This window comes from Eutrema salsugineum, unplaced genomic scaffold (assembly GCF_000478725.1).
Source record: "Eutrema salsugineum unplaced genomic scaffold, Eutsalg1_0 scaffold_10, whole genome shotgun sequence".
Classification (NCBI taxonomy): Eukaryota; Viridiplantae; Streptophyta; class Magnoliopsida; order Brassicales; family Brassicaceae; genus Eutrema; species Eutrema salsugineum.
The window spans coordinates 1,811,671-1,833,074 of record NW_006256908.1 but is presented as its reverse complement, the minus strand read 5'-3'; the positions used below and the strand labels follow the sequence as shown (position 1 = coordinate 1,833,074).

The 21,404-nt window shown below is 36.2% G+C and overlaps 5 protein-coding genes across 5 annotated transcripts; 2 read left to right on the top strand and 3 right to left on the bottom strand.

Moving 5' to 3' along the window:
- Positions 1–941: 941 nt before the first annotated feature.
- On the bottom strand, positions 942–1,541 carry LOC18026626. The gene has a single exon (XM_024147877.1). The coding sequence runs from the start codon at positions 1,539–1,541 to the stop codon at positions 942–944; it is 600 nt and encodes a 199-aa protein (XP_024003645.1).
- Positions 1,542–5,646: 4,105 nt separating this feature from the next.
- On the bottom strand, positions 5,647–8,016 carry LOC18026625 (flagellar radial spoke protein 5). Its single transcript, XM_006409686.2, has 9 exons — positions 7,601–8,016; positions 7,246–7,330; positions 7,015–7,131; positions 6,852–6,916; positions 6,677–6,765; positions 6,510–6,589; positions 6,317–6,428; positions 6,084–6,203; positions 5,647–5,993 (listed from the first exon to the last, which is right to left on the bottom strand). The coding sequence occupies exons 1-9, from the start codon at positions 7,905–7,907 to the stop codon at positions 5,808–5,810; spliced, it is 1,161 nt and encodes a 386-aa protein (XP_006409749.1). The 5' UTR covers positions 7,908–8,016; the 3' UTR covers positions 5,647–5,807.
- A 296-nt stretch (positions 8,017–8,312) lies between these two features.
- Positions 8,313–10,025, bottom strand: LOC18026624 (MATH domain and coiled-coil domain-containing protein At3g44790). The gene is made up of 4 exons (XM_006409685.2): positions 9,783–10,025; positions 9,529–9,689; positions 9,142–9,437; positions 8,313–8,975 (listed from the first exon to the last, which is right to left on the bottom strand). Exons 1-4 carry the CDS (start codon positions 10,004–10,006, stop codon positions 8,511–8,513), a joined length of 1,146 nt encoding a protein of 381 aa, XP_006409748.2. The 5' UTR covers positions 10,007–10,025; the 3' UTR covers positions 8,313–8,510.
- A 5,042-nt stretch (positions 10,026–15,067) lies between these two features.
- LOC112081433 lies at positions 15,068–16,201 on the top strand. Its single transcript, XM_024147876.1, has 2 exons — positions 15,068–15,455; positions 15,513–16,201. The coding sequence occupies exons 1-2, from the start codon at positions 15,068–15,070 to the stop codon at positions 16,199–16,201; spliced, it is 1,077 nt and encodes a 358-aa protein (XP_024003644.1).
- A 3,317-nt stretch (positions 16,202–19,518) lies between these two features.
- Positions 19,519–20,648, top strand: LOC112081432. The gene is made up of 5 exons (XM_024147875.1): positions 19,519–19,749; positions 19,831–20,054; positions 20,099–20,208; positions 20,419–20,496; positions 20,566–20,648. The coding sequence occupies exons 1-5, from the start codon at positions 19,519–19,521 to the stop codon at positions 20,646–20,648; spliced, it is 726 nt and encodes a 241-aa protein (XP_024003643.1).
- Positions 20,649–21,404: the final 756 nt, after the last annotated feature.

Below are 21,404 nucleotides of genomic sequence, written 5' to 3'. Positions count from 1 at the left end.
GGAGAATTCAGACCTGGTTGCGCCCCCTTCTTTTTCATAAGGATACTTGATGTTGTTCTCCCATGACAAGTCTCGGTTTGTTGCTATACATACCTGCATTAACTTCAGAGATCATACGCTCCCAAGATGCTTTCTATCTTTTAAGTTTGGGTGGCCGTATAAGTACGTCAAAAAAATATATTATGAACATCAGAAATGTACAGATCCATACTGTAAAGAGAAGGAAAAGATCCTAAGGTTAGCTCTACATGTACATCACAAAAAATGGCTTACCCACCGCTAAATCCAACTGATGGTACAACAAAAGAATGGGCATAAGCTAAGTTCTTATATAAGCTATCAACAACATCTGTATTGTTTCTAGTTTCTACGAGGAATATAATATCAGGATGATGAGCATGCATGATATTTTTCAGATACTGAACTGTCAGGTTGTTCCACATACCCTGACAATTCAGATGCAAAAGCTTCATGGCTGACGAGGTGGTTTCAGGATAACCACCGAACCTTTCGCTGTCACAACCTGAGTAGTTGTTTTCTTAGAAGTAGAAGGTTGATTCGTAGGATCTGTTTCAGGAGCTTTCCTTTTAAGATTTGGGTCTTGGTGTTCCATCTCCTGATCAGCTCCATTTGTAACTTCATTTCCTTGAAGAAGATTCAGATTATCTCCGATCACTGCTGTTGGATAAGCGAACGTTGGCGTGACTGGAAGTGATAGCTCTGTCTCTGTTGACACTCTCCTATTGCAAACTTTCCTCTTTCTCTCTGTATTGATTTAGTCATGTTATTTCTTCTCTTCTCTGCTCCGGAGTGGCAGAAACATCATGACCTACTTGAGTCCAATGGCCAACAACAGTAGGAAGAGTAGCAGCACGAGGGCATACATCATAGTGATGAGTTAATTTGCCACAAGTAGTACATAACTTCTGTAATCCAGAGTATCAAAACTCAAGCTCAACAGACTGAGAGTGGCTAGTGATTTGTATTTGTCTTGCTCGAGTAATCTCGGAATCAACATCAAAATCAGCCTTTGCCCAAACCTCACCTGGTTGATTAACAGTCTGTTCAATGACTATGACATCTCGAACTTGACCAAGGTTAGAGGCGATGTTATTGGCAATCCCAGTTCGCCTGAAAACAGATGGTATGTTCTTGATCTTGACCCAGAACGGAATCTCTTGAAGAAAATTAGGGTAGTGACGGTGATTGCATCGATCAAGAGCAATTATCCATCCTTGATAGGAATAAGGGCCGTTGTCGAGAACTGTAAGCAGATGATGCTCTTTTGTAAAGTAGAAGTTGATAGTATCATCTTCGTTAACCTGACCTTTAACCTGTTCGATTAACGACAAAACTTTGGGCATCAACGCTTTAATTTCCACCGGGTTCTGGTGATTCGGGTTAAGATCCCTTGCAACAAGATAAAGACGATGATCATTTTCGAATTTCCTTTGAGCATCTTCATGAACGACCCACTTTAACTGATTTGCTCCAATATGGAGCTCTTGAAAGAGTTCCCATATCTCCTTTTGCGATTCCATATATGAGGATTAAGATTAGAGAAGGGATTTGGGGTAGAAACAAAGATTAAATCCAGATAAACTAGAAGAGAAATTTGATTGAGATCGAAAATTAGGGTTTCGCCAAAAAATCGCCAAAGAATCTTCATGAAAGAAAAGAAACCTTATCCTTATCACAATTTCCCACTTTTTTTTTCTTTTCTAGCGAAATAAATCTAGATATAATACATGGTTTAGACATATTTTTTTGTGACTCGACATACTCTTTAAACTATTAATTTTAAGCTATATATTCTAACTTTTAACATCTATTTTTTTTCTTCATTTGGACATAAAAATATAGCTAACAAATAATATCAAAATAAATCTAGATATATAATATATTAGAGGGTTTTCAACTTACAAGTGCAATTGCATAATATTGGTGGGGAACAGAGATGAATCAGCGCAAAATCCATTGGGTGAGTTGGGATAAACTTACGCTTCTTAAGAAACTTGGAGGGATGGGTTTCCGGGATATCCTCAACTTCAACCAAGTCTTGTTGGCTAAGCAAGCGTAGCGGCTTCTCAGTAATCCATACAGTCTGTTTGCACGATTCTTTAAAAGTAGATATTATGCAAATAGCGATTGCTAGATACGCCGAATGGAAGTAGACCATCATACGCCTGGAGAATTATCCTGTTTGGAAGAGATTTACTGGCCCAGGGATTAAAATGGGTAATCGGAAATGGACAAGGCACTTATGTGTGGACTGATAATTGGTTATATGATGGTAAGCCATGCAGACAGGGAGGAACCCAGTCCCTGATGAACATTGGACTCAAAGTTGCGGATCTAATAGTTCAGGGGACTTCTCAATGGAATGCTGATCAGCTGGATGCTCTGTTTACTGATGCTGACAAGACTCTGATTCACAAACACATGCCTATACCGGATCGGGATGATTTCTTTGTGTGGACTGATTCAAAGAATGGGGTATACTCTGTACGCTCCGGATATGAGCTCATCCACCAAAAAAAGAAAAAAGAGCTGTTTTCTCAAGCAGAAGCGTCACCATCTGTCAATCCCATCTATCACCAGTGTTGGCAGGCAAAAACTGTGCCAAAAATTAAGCTGTTTCTTTGGAAAGCACTGAAGGGTGCCATTGCGGTCACTGACAGATTACAAACAAGAGGTATGAACTATAGAGATGGTTGCTAGTCGTGTCCGGCAGAGGTGGAATCAGTGAACCATATTCTGTTTAAATGCCCTGCAGCAAGACAGATATGGACGCTTTCAATTTTTCCGACTCCGGCTAATGGTTTCTGCAATTCAATCTATGAAAATATACATCATATTCTGAAGTTGCAGAACAACCGTAACGTTCCAGAAGGAATAAGAGTAGTGCCTCCCTGGATAGAGTGGACTCTATGGAAGAATCATAACAAACGCTTTTTGATGGAGTGGTGTATCAAGCCACCGAAGCTATAAAGAAAGCTTATGATGATACACGACAATGGATTTTAGTTCAACAGCGACAGAGTATCTCTGAGCAGAATTATAATGCGAGTGCAAGGGAGAAATGGATACCACCGGAGATGGGCAGGGTGAAATGCAATATCGGATATCGGGACATCTATATCGGGAGCATCATGGGTTCTACGAAATAGTGATGGTACGGTACTAAGCCATAGCTGTCGTTCTTTTTCTCAGGAGCGAACATGTTTAGACGCAAAGTTCAAAGGATGGGAGTGGGCGTTGGAGAGTATGAGAAGCTTGCGGATTCAAATGTCACATTTGCGGCCTCATCGCTGGACATCATCAAAGCTTTATACAAACCTCGAGAATGGCCTGCTCTTACAGGATATTTGGCAGCTCTATTGGAGTTTACCAAGAATCAGGTGGGATGGGATATTATTTTCGAACCTCCAAAGGCGAACAGAGGAGCAGCCGAAATTGCCCGAAGCGTCACAGCTGAAAATCGGTTCGTCTCATACGTTGCTCAAGGAGAACCCTGTTGGCTCAGAGATTTGTTTAGGACGGAACAGTCTACTACCAGGAGTGTAGGAGGCGATCACGTCATCGAAAGCAGGTCTCAATAGTGAGCTCAACTTTCTAGTTTTATTAAATTTTCGTTGTATACTTTTCGGCCTTGAGCCATGTTTCGACTCTCTGTTTATGAGAGAACACTATGTTTTCTCTTAAACTGATATGAGCTATTATTTATATACAGTAAAACCTCTATAAATTAATAATGTTGGGACCATGATATTTTATTAATTTATAGAGAAAAATTATTTTCCGTCCATCTTCTTCTTAATTTTTTTTGAAATGATGTTATATTTAAGAACCTAAACTTATATGCTTATAAAATGGTATGCACAAACTTAAAATTATGTTTAAAATCATAGCAATCGCAAATAGAATAGTTATTTTTATTTGTTAATTGTGAACTGAATTATCTATATAAAAGTATAAATGTTCATTAGTAAAAAATTCAGAAAAAAATATGGCTACTATGCTTAATGTTAGTGCTAAAATTGAAGACAATACCATAATATATTTAGAAAACAGTTACGCGTAAAAACATTAATTATAACATCTAATTTTTTTCATAAATTTTGAATAGAGTTAAAAAAACAGCATTAAAAGTTATTGATGTAAATAATTAAATAGATAAACTTAAATAAAAACAAAAATACATTAATCATATTTTAATATATTTTATCTTACCTATATACATAAATTTTTATAATTATTAATTTATGTTTATGTTGAGACCATATATTTATATAGGAGTTTCAAAAAAATTATTATCTTATTATCTTATCGAATTTGATAGATTTTTATACTGGCCCAACTTGAGACCAAAAAAATTATTAATTTACAATGATTATTAATTTATCGAATATTAATTTTACTGTAAGTACTTTCAGACAAAAAAAAGACATACTTTTTTTTGAATTCGACAGTCGACATACTATGTTGTTTTGCAGCTGGATAAGGAAGCAATCTATTTTAAGCTACATTTTTTTTTTCTGTCAACATTTATTCTAGGCTATTTAGCATGTCATGGAAGCCGACACAATTTGATACTACTATAAAGCTTTTTCTTAAGAACTCATTTAATATGATTGAGAAATATAGTAATCTGAGTCGTCTGACTTGGAATTATAGAAATCATTTAACATGATTTAGAACACATCTAACCTGATAGTTATTGTAAAGTAAAAGTGTGGGATAACAAATTGTAGTTACGCTATTTCCCTCTTAACTTTTACCAGTAAGGTGAAATATGAGAAAAACAAAAATTACGCTCTTTCTTACTAGAAATAATAGTTTTTTTTTTTTTTGTCTTTCCTTAGTTTGTACTTTGTAGCAATATTTTCCACCACTTTTTGTAAGAGGATCCCAGAATAACACATAAAAATAGAAATCTATTATTTGTATCTTTTATTTTCCTCTTTATTCCTCTAACTTTTTATTTTTCTTTTCTCTAAATTACTCTATATTACTCTAACATTTCACCAGTCAGACCATAGTGTTTAGAATATTAGTAGACATTCAAATCATATGCTTCTAACAAAATCCTAGAACCTTAGATGCATTAGTGACTGAGCTATAAAAAAAATAATGCTGTACACAAAAACTATAACAAAAGAAAGAAATTCGACACAGACTATAACAAAAGAAAGAAAAGAAAATAATTTTTGACTATGATTTTCAAAAAAAAGAAGCTCAGAATCAGGATATAATATGACGATTCAAGAAAAATAATTGTAAAAATATAGCATTGTATTTGATTTCGTCTTTTGCACTTTGTCTTAGTATACAAGTTGTTCTAAGTAATTTAAGATGTTGATTTCAAGTTGATAGTAGTTGAAGAGTCGAAATATGCTTGTAAGACTTTTAAAGCTGCGCCAGGAAAAAAAAAACGTATGGTTTCCCATTTCCACTTGCAAAATTTAAATTAATATTGATTTATTTGTTTTTCAGTCGCTAAAGCATCTAAGATTGAACAACATTCCTAACAAAGACATGGCTTACAAGTCTAAGAAGCCTAGACTTTCTCTGCAACGAATTCTAAATAGAAAGCACTGTTATACTAACATGATTGGTTCATTACCCAAAACACCAAAATCTAACAAAACACTATATATCTAGATGATTGCGATTTACATTGATCTTGTGTATTGAATACATTATCAGTATTTGCACAGACGAAAAGGAAGACATTATCAAAAGTTATATACGAATTCTACCATAGATTTTGTGTATTGAAAACATGTATACAATATTCTACAACATCATATACGTCGGTATTCGTCTCCACAGTCACCAATCACTTGGAGAAGATTTTTACCTTTCTTGGTAACGTCTTGTATGCTATTAACATCTTCATCATCCAATACCAATGAGAATATCGCGTTTGCGTCTTGTATATGTTCGGCTAACCCGAGCCTCACACCAATCATTGATCCAGCAACTCCTTGCTGCGATGAGATTCCCAAATTTTTAGAACAAATAAAAAACCAGATTGGCCTTTAAGAGTCAGAGTAATCCATGTAAGGAAAGATACATACCTGATTTAATACGTATCTCACAGCAACTGTCGGAATAGAGACTCCATGTTTTGTGGCTATGCTCTTCATCGTTCGAAGCAAACCTTGGAATAGATTCCACCCTCCCCATGCATCAACCATCTGTAATGTAAGTTTTCAAAAATCTTAGAAACAGTAAAAAAGTAAGATGATACGGTGATGATGAATCCTTAAACTCATGACAAGGTTAATATGTGAATGATTTGAAGTCTTACCCTTTTGTATTTTTGGAGAGAAGGCGTATTCAAGCGCGGGCCAGCAAAAGGGATTGTTAGATTGGTATCAAGGAACTTCTCTGACAGGAGACCACCCATTACTGTCCCATATCTGCAGTTTGTGTGGTTAAGTCCGTTGTTAAAGAAGATGAAATCAAACGAGATATGTAGAGAGAGTAATAAGAGAATTCACGTTATAAGTTTGACCCCAGTGAGCTCGCAAAGCTGAGCCATTCTCTGTTGAGGACGCATGTCTACAATGGAGTGTTGCACCTGGAAAGATTTTACATCCATGTCTACATGAACACAATAAAGGAACTTGCAAGGAACAACAGAATCTATAGTTGTTCGAACAAATACCTGGTTGCTAACAACAGGGATTCCATTTTCTAAGATTTTCTGAAGTCTCTCTGTATCAAAATTTGTCAAAGCAACAGTCTTGATTTTACCTGCAAGCATTTCAATGCCTCAGCTTAAGAAAAAGCCGATAGATAGATATAAATGATAATCAAAAACATATCCCATCATTGCTTACCTTCTTCTTTAAGGTCAGTGAGATGTTTCAGAGCATCGAGATAACCGTCATTCGCATAATCCCACCTATTCCAAACTAAAAATTAGCAAATAAATAGGGCAAATGCACTTCAGTGAAGCTAAAGAAACTGCTAAGCATTTAAGCAGAAGAGAGGAGCAAACACCAGTGAAACTGAAGCATATCAAGAGAAGCCACATCCATTCTCTTCCGCGATATGTCGATGTTCTGACGAACATAGCTGCTTGTCATTTTCACCGGAGGAGGTACCCATTTTGTCAAACTAACACCACAAAACATAGCCTAATCATTTAGCCATTACACAAACTCTGTACCATTGGTTCTGATCTCCACATTACTGACAAAACAATCGACTTCAAAGTTAAAACTTTCTTACCCTTTAATCTTTTCCAAGTACTCTGGTGGTCTCTCTCGACGAACCCTATTGATAAAAATGCCGTAAAGATCCTCCGCAGGACCATCTAAAACACATCAAAGGAACACACTAATCACAATTACATCATTAATCTCCACACTAAAACTTTCAATTCAAGTCTTCTGGTAGCACAACCATAGCATCAAAACTCTGCATCAAAACTCTCTAATTTCTTCATCATTTTGTTAATTTCTAAGCTAATTTCTGCTAACAACTAAGGCCGATTCTACTCAGGTCATCAAAATTCTAAAGCTCTTACTTGTTAATGTCATAAATCCCAATTTGTGTAAAGAAATGAGACACTAGCTATACTTACAGTGATCAGCCATGTCGAAAGTAGAGAGACCAGAATCGGCATATTGGAGCATTGCCTCAACGGCGTCGTTTCGATCGATCTTGCCCCATCCTCCGCTTGTCTGCCACATCCCGTTAAGGACTCTGCAAATCTCCAGTGAGTCGTTCCCGTTCTTCAGCTTCACCGACCGGTCAGCCTCCGTCGTCTCCACCGAGCATTTGACGGAGCTGGAGCCGTTTCGACGGCGCGAAACATTACGGTAAAACCTATTCGAAGAGACCTTAGTCGCTAAGTTTGTGGCGAAGACGGGATGTACGGACACATGCATGGTCTCTTCTCTCTCTCTCTCTGACTCTCTCTCTTTCTTTCTCTTTCTTTCTCTCTCTCTCTCTCTCTCTCTCTCTCTCTCTCTCTCTCTGCGGAGAGAAGAGGAAAAACTTGGATAACGTCTCTGAGGTCTTCCGAGCCTTTAATTGCACTTAGGCCCAAAAAAATTATTTTGACTCTTTCGTTCTCTTCAGATCCAAAAACAATAACTTTACAAAAAAAAAGGGTAAAAGCAGCACCGATTTTTTTTTTTGTTCTAAGCAATGTTCAAAGTTCATGTATGCAATATACTAGTTTCAATACATAACTTTCGAACGATATTCACTTCTCATATGAAAAGAAAGCCGTCTTTTTACAAAGTCTTGAATGAGACATCTAAAAGATTTTTACTTTTCCATGACAGCTGCAAGCTTTACAAAATTCTACCCGAGTCCTCTTAACCAAAATATTAGTTCTTTACAAAATGTAGGAAACTTCCAATCCCAAAAGAAGTTACTCTAGCTTCTACTTAGAGACTGAGACACAAACTTTGAAACCTACACTCAAACGAACATACAGTAACAGAAGTCAGAACACACCTAGACAACATTCCAAACCTAATACATCAGACAACATCATCCAACGTTAGAGGAGCAGCAACAGTGGCCAACACCTTTGCCTTTTCTTTCTCTAGCAAAGCTTCTATGTCCAAGCACTTCTGCTTCAAGTCCTTCAGTTCTTTATTCTCTTTCTCCAGCAAAGCTTCTTTTTCTGAGCACTTCTGCTTACAGTCCTTCATCTTTTTCTCTAATTCCTGCCTCAGAGTCTCACCAATCTGCTCTTCCATCTTCTTTTCCTTCACTTCCTCCAATTTCTTCTCCAACCAATCCACCTTAAAGCCAGAATCTTTCACGTATGTTAGTGCACTATCTACTCCTACCAAATCATCATAGGAGAGCTCTTTCTGGCACAGTGTGTCGATAAGTTTGAGTAGGACATACATGCACGCTGTCCTCAGATGTTGGTTCTTAACTTGGAGCTCTATTGCTATGTCTGGGTGCCTTTGAAATATAAGTTTCACCAATTCTGCCTGCAGTTGAAAAGAATGAATGAAGTATACATATCAAGAATCTGAATGGTATAGAACTGCCTAGCCACATCTTGTCCCAAAATCAACCCAAGAAAAAAGAAACAACTGGTAACTTACCTAGAGGTTGAAATTTATAAAAAAGTTGCCATCTTTATTAACTTCTTACCTGGGAAGAAAGAACTTTAAACCCATTGACATTCACCACACAATCTGATGGACTTTCCTTAAGCAAATCACTAGTCCCAGCAACATCTATCTTTATCTTCTTCAGAGGTTGGGTTACCTCCTCAGATTTGTCTGACACATCTAAATCGCCAATAACTTCAAGAACATGTACTTCTGCAACAATCTTGACTTCGTTGTCAACCATAAAGCCACCATTTTTGGCCATAAGTTTTTCAAGGCGAATCATGTACTTAAAACCCCACTCTGGATCCTTCTCATCAAACCATTTTTTTTTAACTGAAAAACCCACAAGACAGAGAGTTTCTTTCACAATCGTTTACATGAACATTTAAATAATAACTCATAAGGGGGCGTAAAGAAGAATTACCTCTCACTTGTGAGACTTTCTCTGAACATTGATTAACTACACTTAAGGAAATTACTGCGTGTATTCTCCATCCACAAGGCAAAGATTCAGCATTAGCAACCACCAGATACAGAGACAAATCACTGGTGTTATTATATCCTTTGGGAAAGGCCACAAGACGCCTGAAAGAAACAGAAAGAAAAACAATGGATGTCTCACATAAAGGCTAAAGCTTGAAGGGACGAAAGCATTAGCAAAACAAGTCGTCTTCTTACCATTTGCAGCCACCAGCGATGAATTCATCAGAGTAGATTACGTCAGATTCCAAAGAGGAGAAATTCTTAATCACCCAAGTGAACTTCTTTTTGTCAATTTGCTTCGGCATCGAAGAAGACTCCTCGCAACCGAACCCTAGAACGCCAGTGGCATACACTAATTTTTCATTTCGGTTCAATGTCTGCTTTGTCTCGGACATGAAAGTGACCTTGACCTTTGCCATCTCTACGCATTTCACCGCTCCACCTGAAATCAAGTAGGCCTGGGCAATCGGTTTAATACGGTAATTTGGTTCCGTTCGTTCGGAAAAAGTAACGCTGAAATAAACCAAACAATAGTTCGGTTCGGTTCGGCTATAATAAAGTTCAGTTCGGTTCATGCTTCCAAAAGACCAAAGATATCGCCGAATGGAACCGTTTGTTGGTTAAAATCGGTTTATTCGGTTTACTGAACCGAATTTGTTTGTACTGAAGTGATTCCCTAAGTAAAGAACCATTGGTTGTATTTTGCTGTTTGTTTGGTTGCATTTGCTTGTGTAAATAAATCCATAAACTTTTTTTTTTCTTTTGACACTTTGATTAGTTTTCTTCAAATGAAAACGTAAAAGTAAATAAGAGAATAAGGGAACAATTTTTACTAAAATAGCCTCCAATGCAAAATGAGTCCAAAGCGATCATGTTTTATGTGTTTTTTAGTCTTTGACAGATACATGGCATTGGCAAGTGTGCTTCGTGAATACAAGAAACGGTACGCTTTTGATATCGCTTTTTGGAAATTAGACCAGTTTTCGGGTTGCTGGATTAATGATCTCGTTCCCATGTATCATGCATATAATGTTATACGTATCAAGAGAGAAATGAATACTTAATGATAAAGAGTATTTTTACTTTTATTTTAAATGAATTGTAAGGCGACCTCAAAGGATTTGAGATGAAATATAAGGAGCTGAAACTCATTACCAAGTTTCTGGATTAGCAATATACTAACTCATACTATTAAAAATATATTATGTAAACTGAGATATGGTGGAGATTAACGAATCAATATGAATTATCAAATCTTAATCTTGGTTAGTAATATATATACATGTATATATCTTATTATATAACTATAGAATATTTTAAAGTTGCTAACTCATCAGGTTGTGACATGTATCAAGTCAAAAGTTAGAAAAATTTAAAGTCAATTAATTAAAAAAACTTTAAATTTATAAAAGATTAATAACCCATTTTATAATCTTAAAAAGTAAAATTTTATAATCTAAAATATCTTCATCTTTGTGTAACAAAATTAATTGCAAAAATCCTAGTGGAAATGTACTATGAATCTGCTGCATCTTTTCTACATTATATGTATGTACACTATTATGATGTATTCGAACTAGGATGAAAATGAGAACAATATTTGTGCAAGGATAGACTTCCAAGTAATTGGGTACCATATTGTCCAATTGGTAAGAGAAGATTCACATTGTTGCTACCAACATAACTTTGTGCAATCTTGATGATGGTTTTGGCAAGGCACTTTTGTCTGTTCCTGTAATCAAATATGTTTGATGTAATTTAGAAACTCTACATTCCATATATTTCTTTTTATCTAATGTAATGGGTCGGTTTAAACCTATCAAACAATAAGGAAATGAAACTTTCATTATGACTTCTTTTGGTAATATGTCAACTACATACCAAAAAATTAAAATCCAGTAATCGTATTGAAAGCTAATTACTGCATTTGTTTCACCAGATTTTCCTTCAGGATATATATTTATTTTATCAGAAATTGAGTTTCTTATATTGATATAATATTATCTATTTTCATGGGTGATTTAGTTTTATTTTTATTTTGTCGTTTTTCTTTTTATGGATTATAAAAAAAATATAAAATGTTTTGTTTACCTTTTCAAAATAATCACGTTTTTAGGCATTTGTATCTAAAGAGCTAGAAACCGGAAAAAGACAAAAAAAGTAAATGCAAGACTCCATCATCTTTGACTTTATTTACCTAGAGAATGTATGCACAATTTTGGCTCTTAATTACTTGCAGTCAACATTGTCGATTTGAATATACTTTAACTAAAACCCAATTGTAAAAGTGTAGTTAAATCGTTATGGAAGAGTTTACATCACTATATCTAAAAGATTACTTAAAGAACATAGCAAATAAGAAATGAAAGCCTAAACTTTAGATCAATCATGTCATAAAATCTGCTTTAAATTAAAACCCTGTAAAAGTTAGTTAAATCGTTGTATCGAAGAGTTTACATCACTGTATCTAAAAGATTATTTAAAGAACATAGCAAATAAGAAATAAAAGCGTAAACTTTAGATCAATAATGTCATAAAATCTGCTTTTACATTATAGAGCTGAAAACTTATGGGAAATGAAGCTAAGTTGTAACCTTATTCCATCTTTATGTTTTGTGCTTTCTACGATAGATACTCGTAGAAAGAACTGAAAAAAAAAGTGGCCAAAAAGATCGATATTGAATTAAATAATTTGTGATATTTAGAATATTAGAGATTTGACAATTTAAAAGTTTCCGGCAAAAAAAGTAAAAACTTCCTTTTTTCAGAAACCCGTCTGCTTCCGAGAAGGAGCAAGGAAGAACCTTTGTCTTATGCGACTTCTTTCTTTCAAAAATCAACAATTCACAAGAGAGACAAGAGTTTGCATTGGAATCGATTTTTCTCGAGTTTTTATTTATTATCTTGGTTTGGTCCTAATTTTTTTTTTGGGTAAAATGTCCTAATTTAATTTAATTTGGCAGATGCTGTTTTGATTTTTAAATTTAAAAAATACATGTGAATTTATATCATCGATCAGTAAGATTGGAGAACTCAAAAATCATCATCGATGAGTTAGTTTTCTCAGAGAAAAACAGAAATTCCAGAGTGAAAAAGGAACACACAGACAAACATAGATAGTCTATGTTTACAGAGTCTTGAATGAGACATCTAAATTTTTGTTTACCTTTTCATTACAGCTGCGTGCTTTACAAAATACTATCGAGTCTTCTTAACCAAAAGATTAGTTCTTTACAAACCATGTTCAATCCCAACAAAAGTCTTTCTAGCTTCTACGTAGAGATAGTAACTTTTAAACCTAGTCTCAAACGAGCTAACAATACCAGAATTGTTTCTGGCTAAGTGTGTCGATAAGTTTGAGGAGGACATTTATGCATGCTGTCTTGAGATGTTGGTTCTTAGCTCTGAACTAGCTAGCTCGTGTCATGTACGGGTGTCTTTCGAATAAGAATAATATTATCGGACAGCCAAAACCCAATCATATCAGTAACATATATTTTTTTTACCAAACAACAGATTATATTCAAGAATCTTTTTCCAAAAAAGGAAAAAAAAAACAAATAAAATTCTTGAGAAAAACCTAAATGAAGACGGCAATGAGAAAAATGAATAAAAGAAAATAAAGTAAACTTGGATTTTGTATATATTAAATAAAAAATCCCAGTTTTTTAAAGATGTCTTTCAGTTTAACTGGTTTTGACCGTTTGGTACTGATTATCCCAAACCAAGTCTATTAGAGGTTATGTGGTTGGGCTTTGTTTGTTTTTTCTAGTTTTTTTTTTTTTTTATGAATATTTGTTTCTTGCTTTTGTACATATGTAAACCCAAAAACCATTTTTTTTTCAGCAAATCAGTATATTATAGAAACTCATTAAATTAGGTAGTTACAATTGATACAGTAAAATTCAAACTCTAAAGCCCAAATACAACTAAGCCAACACGTGAGTAGTTGATAAGATCAACATTCTAACAAGCTAAAACATGTGTACTAAAGTGAAAAAAGGCCAGCAGGCCAGGCCAGACACATGGCCTGCTGTAAAGTTTGGAGTGCTGAATTATCATTAGAACATTGCCGGAGCCTCACCGAAGGATCGCCGGAACATCAGCACTTGTTTTTCACCGCCGTAAAGCTTCGACTGCTACCCACAAACTTTCTCCAGATATCAATGTACAATCTCTTCCTTTTGCAAATCACCGTGTGTTGAAAGTAGAGATCTCCTTGTCATAATCCATGGAGCATGGAATGTCTTGGCAAGGTTAAAGGTTGGACCAGTCGCAAAACGCTCTTCTGATCAGTTCTGAACCAGCCAACGAAATTCACAAATCATGATTCTCACGCTTGCAGAGACACTTCATCCTTCTCCGATCATATAGTCCCCATAAGGGGGTATGAAGATTTATTCTCCGATCACATGAAATCAAGCAAATTGATCACCAACAAACCTCTAATTATATAATACGGACCTGAAAGCACTGCCTCTATAAGAGAAAACTGTCAGCGGAAGAGATGGGCAAACTAATCGGAACAAAACCAAAACTTTATTATCAGAATGAAGTCGGAAGCTAAGATCCGATATATATCTATTAGTTTATGATCGGTTTGCGTCCATGATTTGGCAGCATACCGAATCGGTTTTGATTTAACAAGCAGTTATGAGAAATTGGTTTTTATAATTAAATGAAGAGTTGTGACTCTTTAGATAATGTCTCTTCATTAAGTATATATATGAGACATTGCAGATAGAATAAAGTGTCTGTTTACAACAGTTTGTGACTGTTGGTAAACAAAGAAGTTACAGAGGACAGAGAAAACATTTTAGAGAGAGAAAGCTTGGAGAGATCAATTGGAAGGGCATTTGAATGGTGATAAGTGTTGAACTATAATCAAGTCTCATCTAAGTCATATAACCTAAAGTCATATTAGTATAAGTTAGTTATTTACTTAAAAGTCACGAACGTATAGTTACGTCTATTCGTATAAGTTGTGTCTGTTAAATAACACCTGTTGAAACACATCTGTTCATGTTGTATAAGTAGATCGAGTCGAGTCCGCAAAACACATCGAGTGTAATACACTTTTCTCTTATCAATAAAGTATAATTTTCTTCAATACTCTGTTTCTAGTTTTCGTTCTCAAAAATCTGTTAAAACAGAGTTCATCTTTGAATCAAAACATTAACATGGTATCAGAGCTTACCGATTGAGAGGAAAAAAGAGAAAGCACAAAAAATCACAGCAAGAACAAAAGCAAAGTTTTTTGCATACGATTTCGCAAAATAAGCCGAGACGATGCAAGGCTCTTTACATCAAGTGATCCCCATATTCGATGGGGAGAAGTACGACTTCTGGAGCATTAAGATGACAACAATTCTCAAGACCAGGAAACTATGGTCTGTGGTTGAAGAAGGAGTGCCAGCCGAATCAGACAAGGAGAAGTAACTCCCGAGACAACGGTGGCAAAAGCACAAAGAGAAGAGGCGATGGCTAATGATACGATGGCCTTGCAGATTTTGCAAACCACCGTGACTGATCAAATCTTCTCATGCATTGCGCCAACAACAACATTTGAAGAGGCATGGGAGGCTTTGAAGACTGAATATAAAGGATCTATGCAAGTTCGTTTGATTAAACTTCAAGCGTTGCGTAGGGAATACGAAAATCTGAAGATGTACGATGGAGAAAACATCAAATCATTCACCGATAAGTTGATTGTCTTTGAGAATCAATTAACTTATCATGGAGAAAAGAAAACAAATTCTCAAATCATTCAGAAGATACTCATCTCTCTCCCAGCCAAGTTTGATAGCATTGTTAGTGTTTTGGAGCAAACTCGCGACTTGGATTCATTAACGATGACAGAGCTAATCGGTATTCTGTAAGCACACGAAGCAAGACTATCTACAAGAGACGAAAGCACAAATGAAGGAGCATTCAATGTTCGCACAAAGGCAAGAAAAACCGGTTCCAAACAAGACAACACTAAAAGCCGTGGGAATCAAGGCAAGAAGTGGTGTGAGTTTTGCAAGAGAAACAACCACACAAACGAAGAGTGTTGGAAGAAACCGAAGGAGAACGATCAAAGAAAGAATAACAAGAGCAATATTAAGTGTTACAATTGTGGTAAGATCGGCCACTACTCAAACAAGTGTCGCTCAAAGAAGAAAGAGAGGGCACATGTGAGTCTCGAAGAAGAAGACTCGAGTGATAAAGATCACATGTTGTTTACCGCAAGTGAAATCGAAGCAGCAACAAAAGAAGATGTCTGGTTAGTAGACAGTGGATGCACTAACCATATGACTAAGGAGGAGGGATATTTCTCTAAACTTGAAAAGAGTGTCAAAGTTCCGATAAAAGTCGGCAATGGAGAAATAGTCATGACAGCCAGTAAAGGAGATGTTACCATCATGACAAACAATGGCAAGAAGATCATTCAAAACGTGTTTTTGGTGCCTGGCTTGGAGAAAAATCTATTGAGTTTTCCTCAAATCATTTCAAGCGGCTATCGAGTGAGTTTTGAAGACAAGAGATGCATCATACTTGATGCAAAAGGCAAGAAGATAATGGAGATTCCAATGAGTCACAAAAGTTTCAGAATCAAGTTGAGAATGGTTTAAGAAGAAGCAATGAATGCGAGTGAGCAAGACAAGATGGGAACATGGCACAAAAGGCTTGGTCATGTAGGCAGCAAACGATTGCAACGAATGCAAGAGAAGAACTTGGTAAATGATTTACCAAAGTTCAAAGTCAGCAAGGAAGCATGTGAGGCGTGTAATATTGGAAAGCAATCACGCAAAAGCTTTCTAAAAGAATCTCAAACAAAGACAGAAAAGAAGCTTGAGATTGTGCATACGGATGTATGTGGACCTATGCAACACCAATCACTCGATGTAAGCCGTTACTTTCTGTTGTTTTTAGATGATTATACTCACATGTGTTGGGTATATTTTTTAAAACACAAATCAGAAACATTCTTAACGTTGAAGAAGTTCAAGGCCATGATAGAGAAGCAATCCGGTTGTGTTATCAAGACGTTAAGATCGGATGGTGGTGGTGAATTCACTTCACAAGAATTCAACAAGTTTTGTGAAGAAGAAGGGATCAATAGGCAAGTTACTTTGCCTTACTCGCCACAACAAAATGGTGCAGCAGAAAGGAAGAATAGATCTTTGGTGGAGATGGCAAGATCAATGATTGTTGAGCAAGGTTTACCGCTCAAGTTATGGGTAGAAGCGGTACGTACCTCGGCTTACATTCAAAACCGTCTTCCATCAAAGGCTATTGAAGATGATATGACGCCTATAGAGAAGTGGTGTGGACACAAGCCAAATGTGTCACACTTGAAGATATTTGGGAGCATATGCTATGTGCATATAGCAGATCAAAAGAGAAGGAAGTTAAACGCTAAGGCAAAGCGTGGAATTCTCATTGGCTATAGCAATCAGTCAAAAGGCGATAGAGTTTTTATCTTGGAGAATGAGAAGGTTGAAGTATCAAGAGATGTTGAGTTTGACGAAAACAAGAAGTGGGATTGGAAAAAGCAAGAAGAAGTGAAGAAGATCTTTGTTTTACCCATTAATGATCAACAAACATCACAAGATCAAACCGGAGACATCTCCATTCCGGTTTTGGTTCAAGAAGAAGATCATGATATCAATGAAGATGGAAGTGATGAAAGAGAGACATCCGAACCTCCAAGAAGATTCAGATCTATGCAAGAGATCATGAATATAGCACCAAGGGTGGACACTGAAGAAGCGGCTGAAATTATAGAAGAATGTCTTCTAGCTCATGAAGAACCACAAACCTACAACGAAGCATGCATTGACAAAGAGTGGAGAAAAGCTATGAAGGAAGAGATCGACATGATTGAGAAACACAAGACATGGAAACTAGTAGACAAGTCAGAGAACAAACACGTTATAAGTGTGATATGAATCTACAAGATCAAGACGGATGCAAGTGGTAATCCGATCAAACACAAGGTAAGACTAATAGCAAGAGGTTTTATCAAGAATATGGAGTCGATTACTTTGAGATGTTTGCCCCGGTTTCAAGACATGATACAATAAGAGTCATCCTTGCACATGCGGCTCAAATGAAATGGAGGTTGTATCAAATGGATGTCAAGTCAGCCTTTCTGAATGGAGAGTTAAAAGAAGAAGTTTATGTCACGCAACCACCTGGGTTTGTGATTGAAGGCAAAGAAGAAAAGGTGTTAAGGCTATACAAGGCTTTATATGGTTTAAAGCAAGCACCAAGGGCTTGGTAGGGAAGGATAGATTCTTACTTCATTCAAAACGTTTTTGAGAGAAGTATGAACTCGCGGACATTTTCACTAAAGCTTTAAGTGGAACGAGGTCTGAAGATCTAAGGAAGAAGCTTGGAGTGAAACCGAGATTTGATTAAGGGGGAGTGTTGAACTATAATCAAATCTAATCTAAGTCATATAACCTAAAGTCATATTAGTATAAGTTAGTTATTTACTTAAAAGTCACGAACGTATAGTTACGTCTATTCGTATAAGTTGTGTCTGTTAAATAACACCTGTTGAAACACATCTGTTCGTATTGTATAAGTAGATCGGATCGAGTCCGCAAAACACATCGAGTGTAATACACTTTTCTCTTATCAATAAAGTATAATTTTCTTCAATACTATGTTTCTAGTTTTCGTTCTCAAACTCTGTTAAAACAGAGTTCATCTTTGAATCAAAACATTAACAATAAGTGGTTAATTTCCATCTGTGATCTCTTCCCCGATCTCTGCGTCCGTTTTCAGATCATACCGATCGAGTCATATTCATCGCTAAACAGGGCAAAGGTATGTGTTCGGTTTAAACGCTTCTGCATAAAACTCTTATATTGGTATCAGAGCATTAGGATTAGGTTCTGGAATGAAAACGTTCATAGTAATCATGATATAAAACCTCTCTGTGTTAATCATGCTTATTCATGATGAACTGAAGAAAATGGTTAATGTTTAAATGATTGAAAATGGTGAATTCGTGAATATATGATGAAATGAATTGAAACTTTGCATAAATGTTCTTCATATAGGCTTGAATTATTCTGGAAAATATCACTTTGAGAACCACAATAGTTTGCATGAATTTAGAAAAATAGTGAGAAAACCGGAAATATTGTTTCGTCCATATCTCTCTGTTTATAATTCACAATTACATGATTTTAGTTTCCGTGCGTAGATATTGAAATTATATTTCGATTGATATATAGAAAGAATAATTTGGTTACGTATTTAGAGAGATATAAGGGTCGAAAGTTTCAAACTTTTTTTGCTGTTTAACAATCTCTTTGAAGAAGATGATGAACAGTATCCGCGAATTTTTTTTTGTTTTGGATCAATTTTTTTATATATGTTTTATTTGTTAATTCATATATAAAAGAATACTTTGATCAAGTGGGAGTTCTGATTAGTTTAGAACTTAAAATTTTGCATAGAACAAATTAATTTATTATAACAAAGTTTTTGATACAGGTGATGATTGGGAACATAGTGAACTCTCGATCTCATATAAAAATTGAGTTATTTTATATTAGTTTGTGTTCATGGCAAAATTATATGTTATATATTAAGAGTATGCAAAGAAAGTAATATCTCTAGATGTTCAAGCAGGTATGTCGTCTGCTTGTAAGAACATCATTGCTGAGCTCAATCGAGGAAACAAATTGGATGGTGACAATTACGATATTTGGTATCGGAAAGTCTAGTATGCCTCGAGGAGCAAGAGGTAAAGGAGACTCTTTTCCATCACATGGAAGAGCCTAATCAGGGTACTACGACTCAACATGAGAAAGATCACGAGGCATATGTTGTCTGGAAAAGAAAGAATAGCATCGCTCGCATCACGTTGTGGAGTTGTATGCAAGATGATCTCATGTGTTAGTTTTAAGAGTATGAAACTGCGAAAGGCATGTGGGAGGCCTTGAAAGATAAGTTTGGTGCCACATCGGCTACCAAACTTAGGAGACTTAATCAAAAGTTTAATGATTATAAGAAGCGCCCAAATCAATCGATGAGGCAGCATCTTAGAGTCATGTCAAACATGATTAGAGAGCTAAAAAATGCTGGTCAGATTATGTCTAATGAACAGCAAGTCCAACCGGTTCTCCACTCGTTGCCTGAAAGTTGGGACCATATGAAGGTTCAGATGATGCACACTAAAAATGTGAAAACATTTGAAGATATATCACGTCATCTTGAGTTAGAAGATGAGCGCTTATAGGCTTCTAAGTCCTTTAACAAAGCCAACTTTGCAAGTTCAAACTCTGGAATGAAACGCAAGAAAGGTAACATGGTACACAAGGCTCCCTATCAGTCTGAACTTAAGAGGCCAAAGAAAAATGTCAAGCGTGGCAAGCATGTAGGCAAGAAGGATAAGACCAAAATGAAGTGCTACACTGTAGCTCATTGGGTCACTTTGCTCGTGAATGCGCTGAGGCAAAGAAGGTATTATCCTTGGACTCTACTTGCAAATATGCTTATGTTTCTAGTTATGCAATGCTTACAGAATCCCATCCTTCGTGGATTGTAGACTCAGGAGCAACAGACCACGTAGCTAGAAGTCGAGAAGCATTTGTAGAGTACCGACGGAGGCCTAAAGGTACAAGATGGTTGTATGTGGGAAATAATTCCAAAGTTTCGGTTCAGGGTATCGGCACTTGCCAGCTACACATGCGTGACGGAAAAACTCTCATATTACATGATGTCTTGTATGCTCCTGAAATCCGTCGGGACTTAGTCTCTGTTTTGGCTCTAACTAAGTTAGGATTTAGTTTGAACTTTCATGACATGTGTTTGCACATTTCTCTAGGGTCTGTGTTCTTTGGTTCTGGTTACGCTTGTGATGATTTTATTGTACTTGATTGTACTACAAATGTTTCTACTAGAAGTAATGTTGATAATTTTTTTTCATTTGTCACAAGTTCTGAAAATGTTGAAATGAATGTGTGCATTCTAGACTTGGTCACATTGGAGTCGACTAGAGCTAGAAAAGCTCTGATCTTGACACATGTGAACCATGTTTGGCTGGAAAAGCAATAAGAAAACCATTTGGAAAAGCGACTAGAGCTGAATTTCCATTACAATTAGTTCATTCAGACATATGTGGTCCGATGAATGTGAGGGCGAGACATGAAGCTTCATATTTCATCACTTTTATAGATGATTTCACACAATTCGGGTATGTGTACCTAATTTCACATAAGTCAGAAGCACTAGAGTGCTTTAGACAATATATCACTTTGGTCGAGAATCAGTTGGAGAGGACGGTCAAGTGTTTGAGAACGGATCGAGGTCGTGAATATCTATCTGAACAGTTCAAATACTGTGTGATGAAAAGGGTATTGTCAGACAAATGACTACCCCTTATACACCACAACAAAATTGTGTAGCGGAAAGAAGAAATCGAACTCTTGTTGAAATGGTTAGGTCTATGATGGCGCAAGCTAACCTTCCAATTTCATATTGGGGGGATGCTGCAGCCTATATACTTAACTTTGTGCCCTACAAATCTGTTTTACTACTCCTTATGAATTATGGACGGGTAGAAAACCTGACCTAATGCATCTGAGACCTTGGGGGGTCTGCAGCATTTGTTCGCGATATTTTTCATCCTCATGGAAAATTAGGTCCTAGAGGAAATAAGTGTATCTTCATAAGATACTCTGAGCATTCTAAAGGCTATGTCCTTATCGGCGAACAATCAGAATGTAACAGAAATCGAATCACGAGATGTCACATTCTTGGAAAATATTTTTCATAGAAGGGGAGAGATTGATAAGGGACTCCATCTCGAAG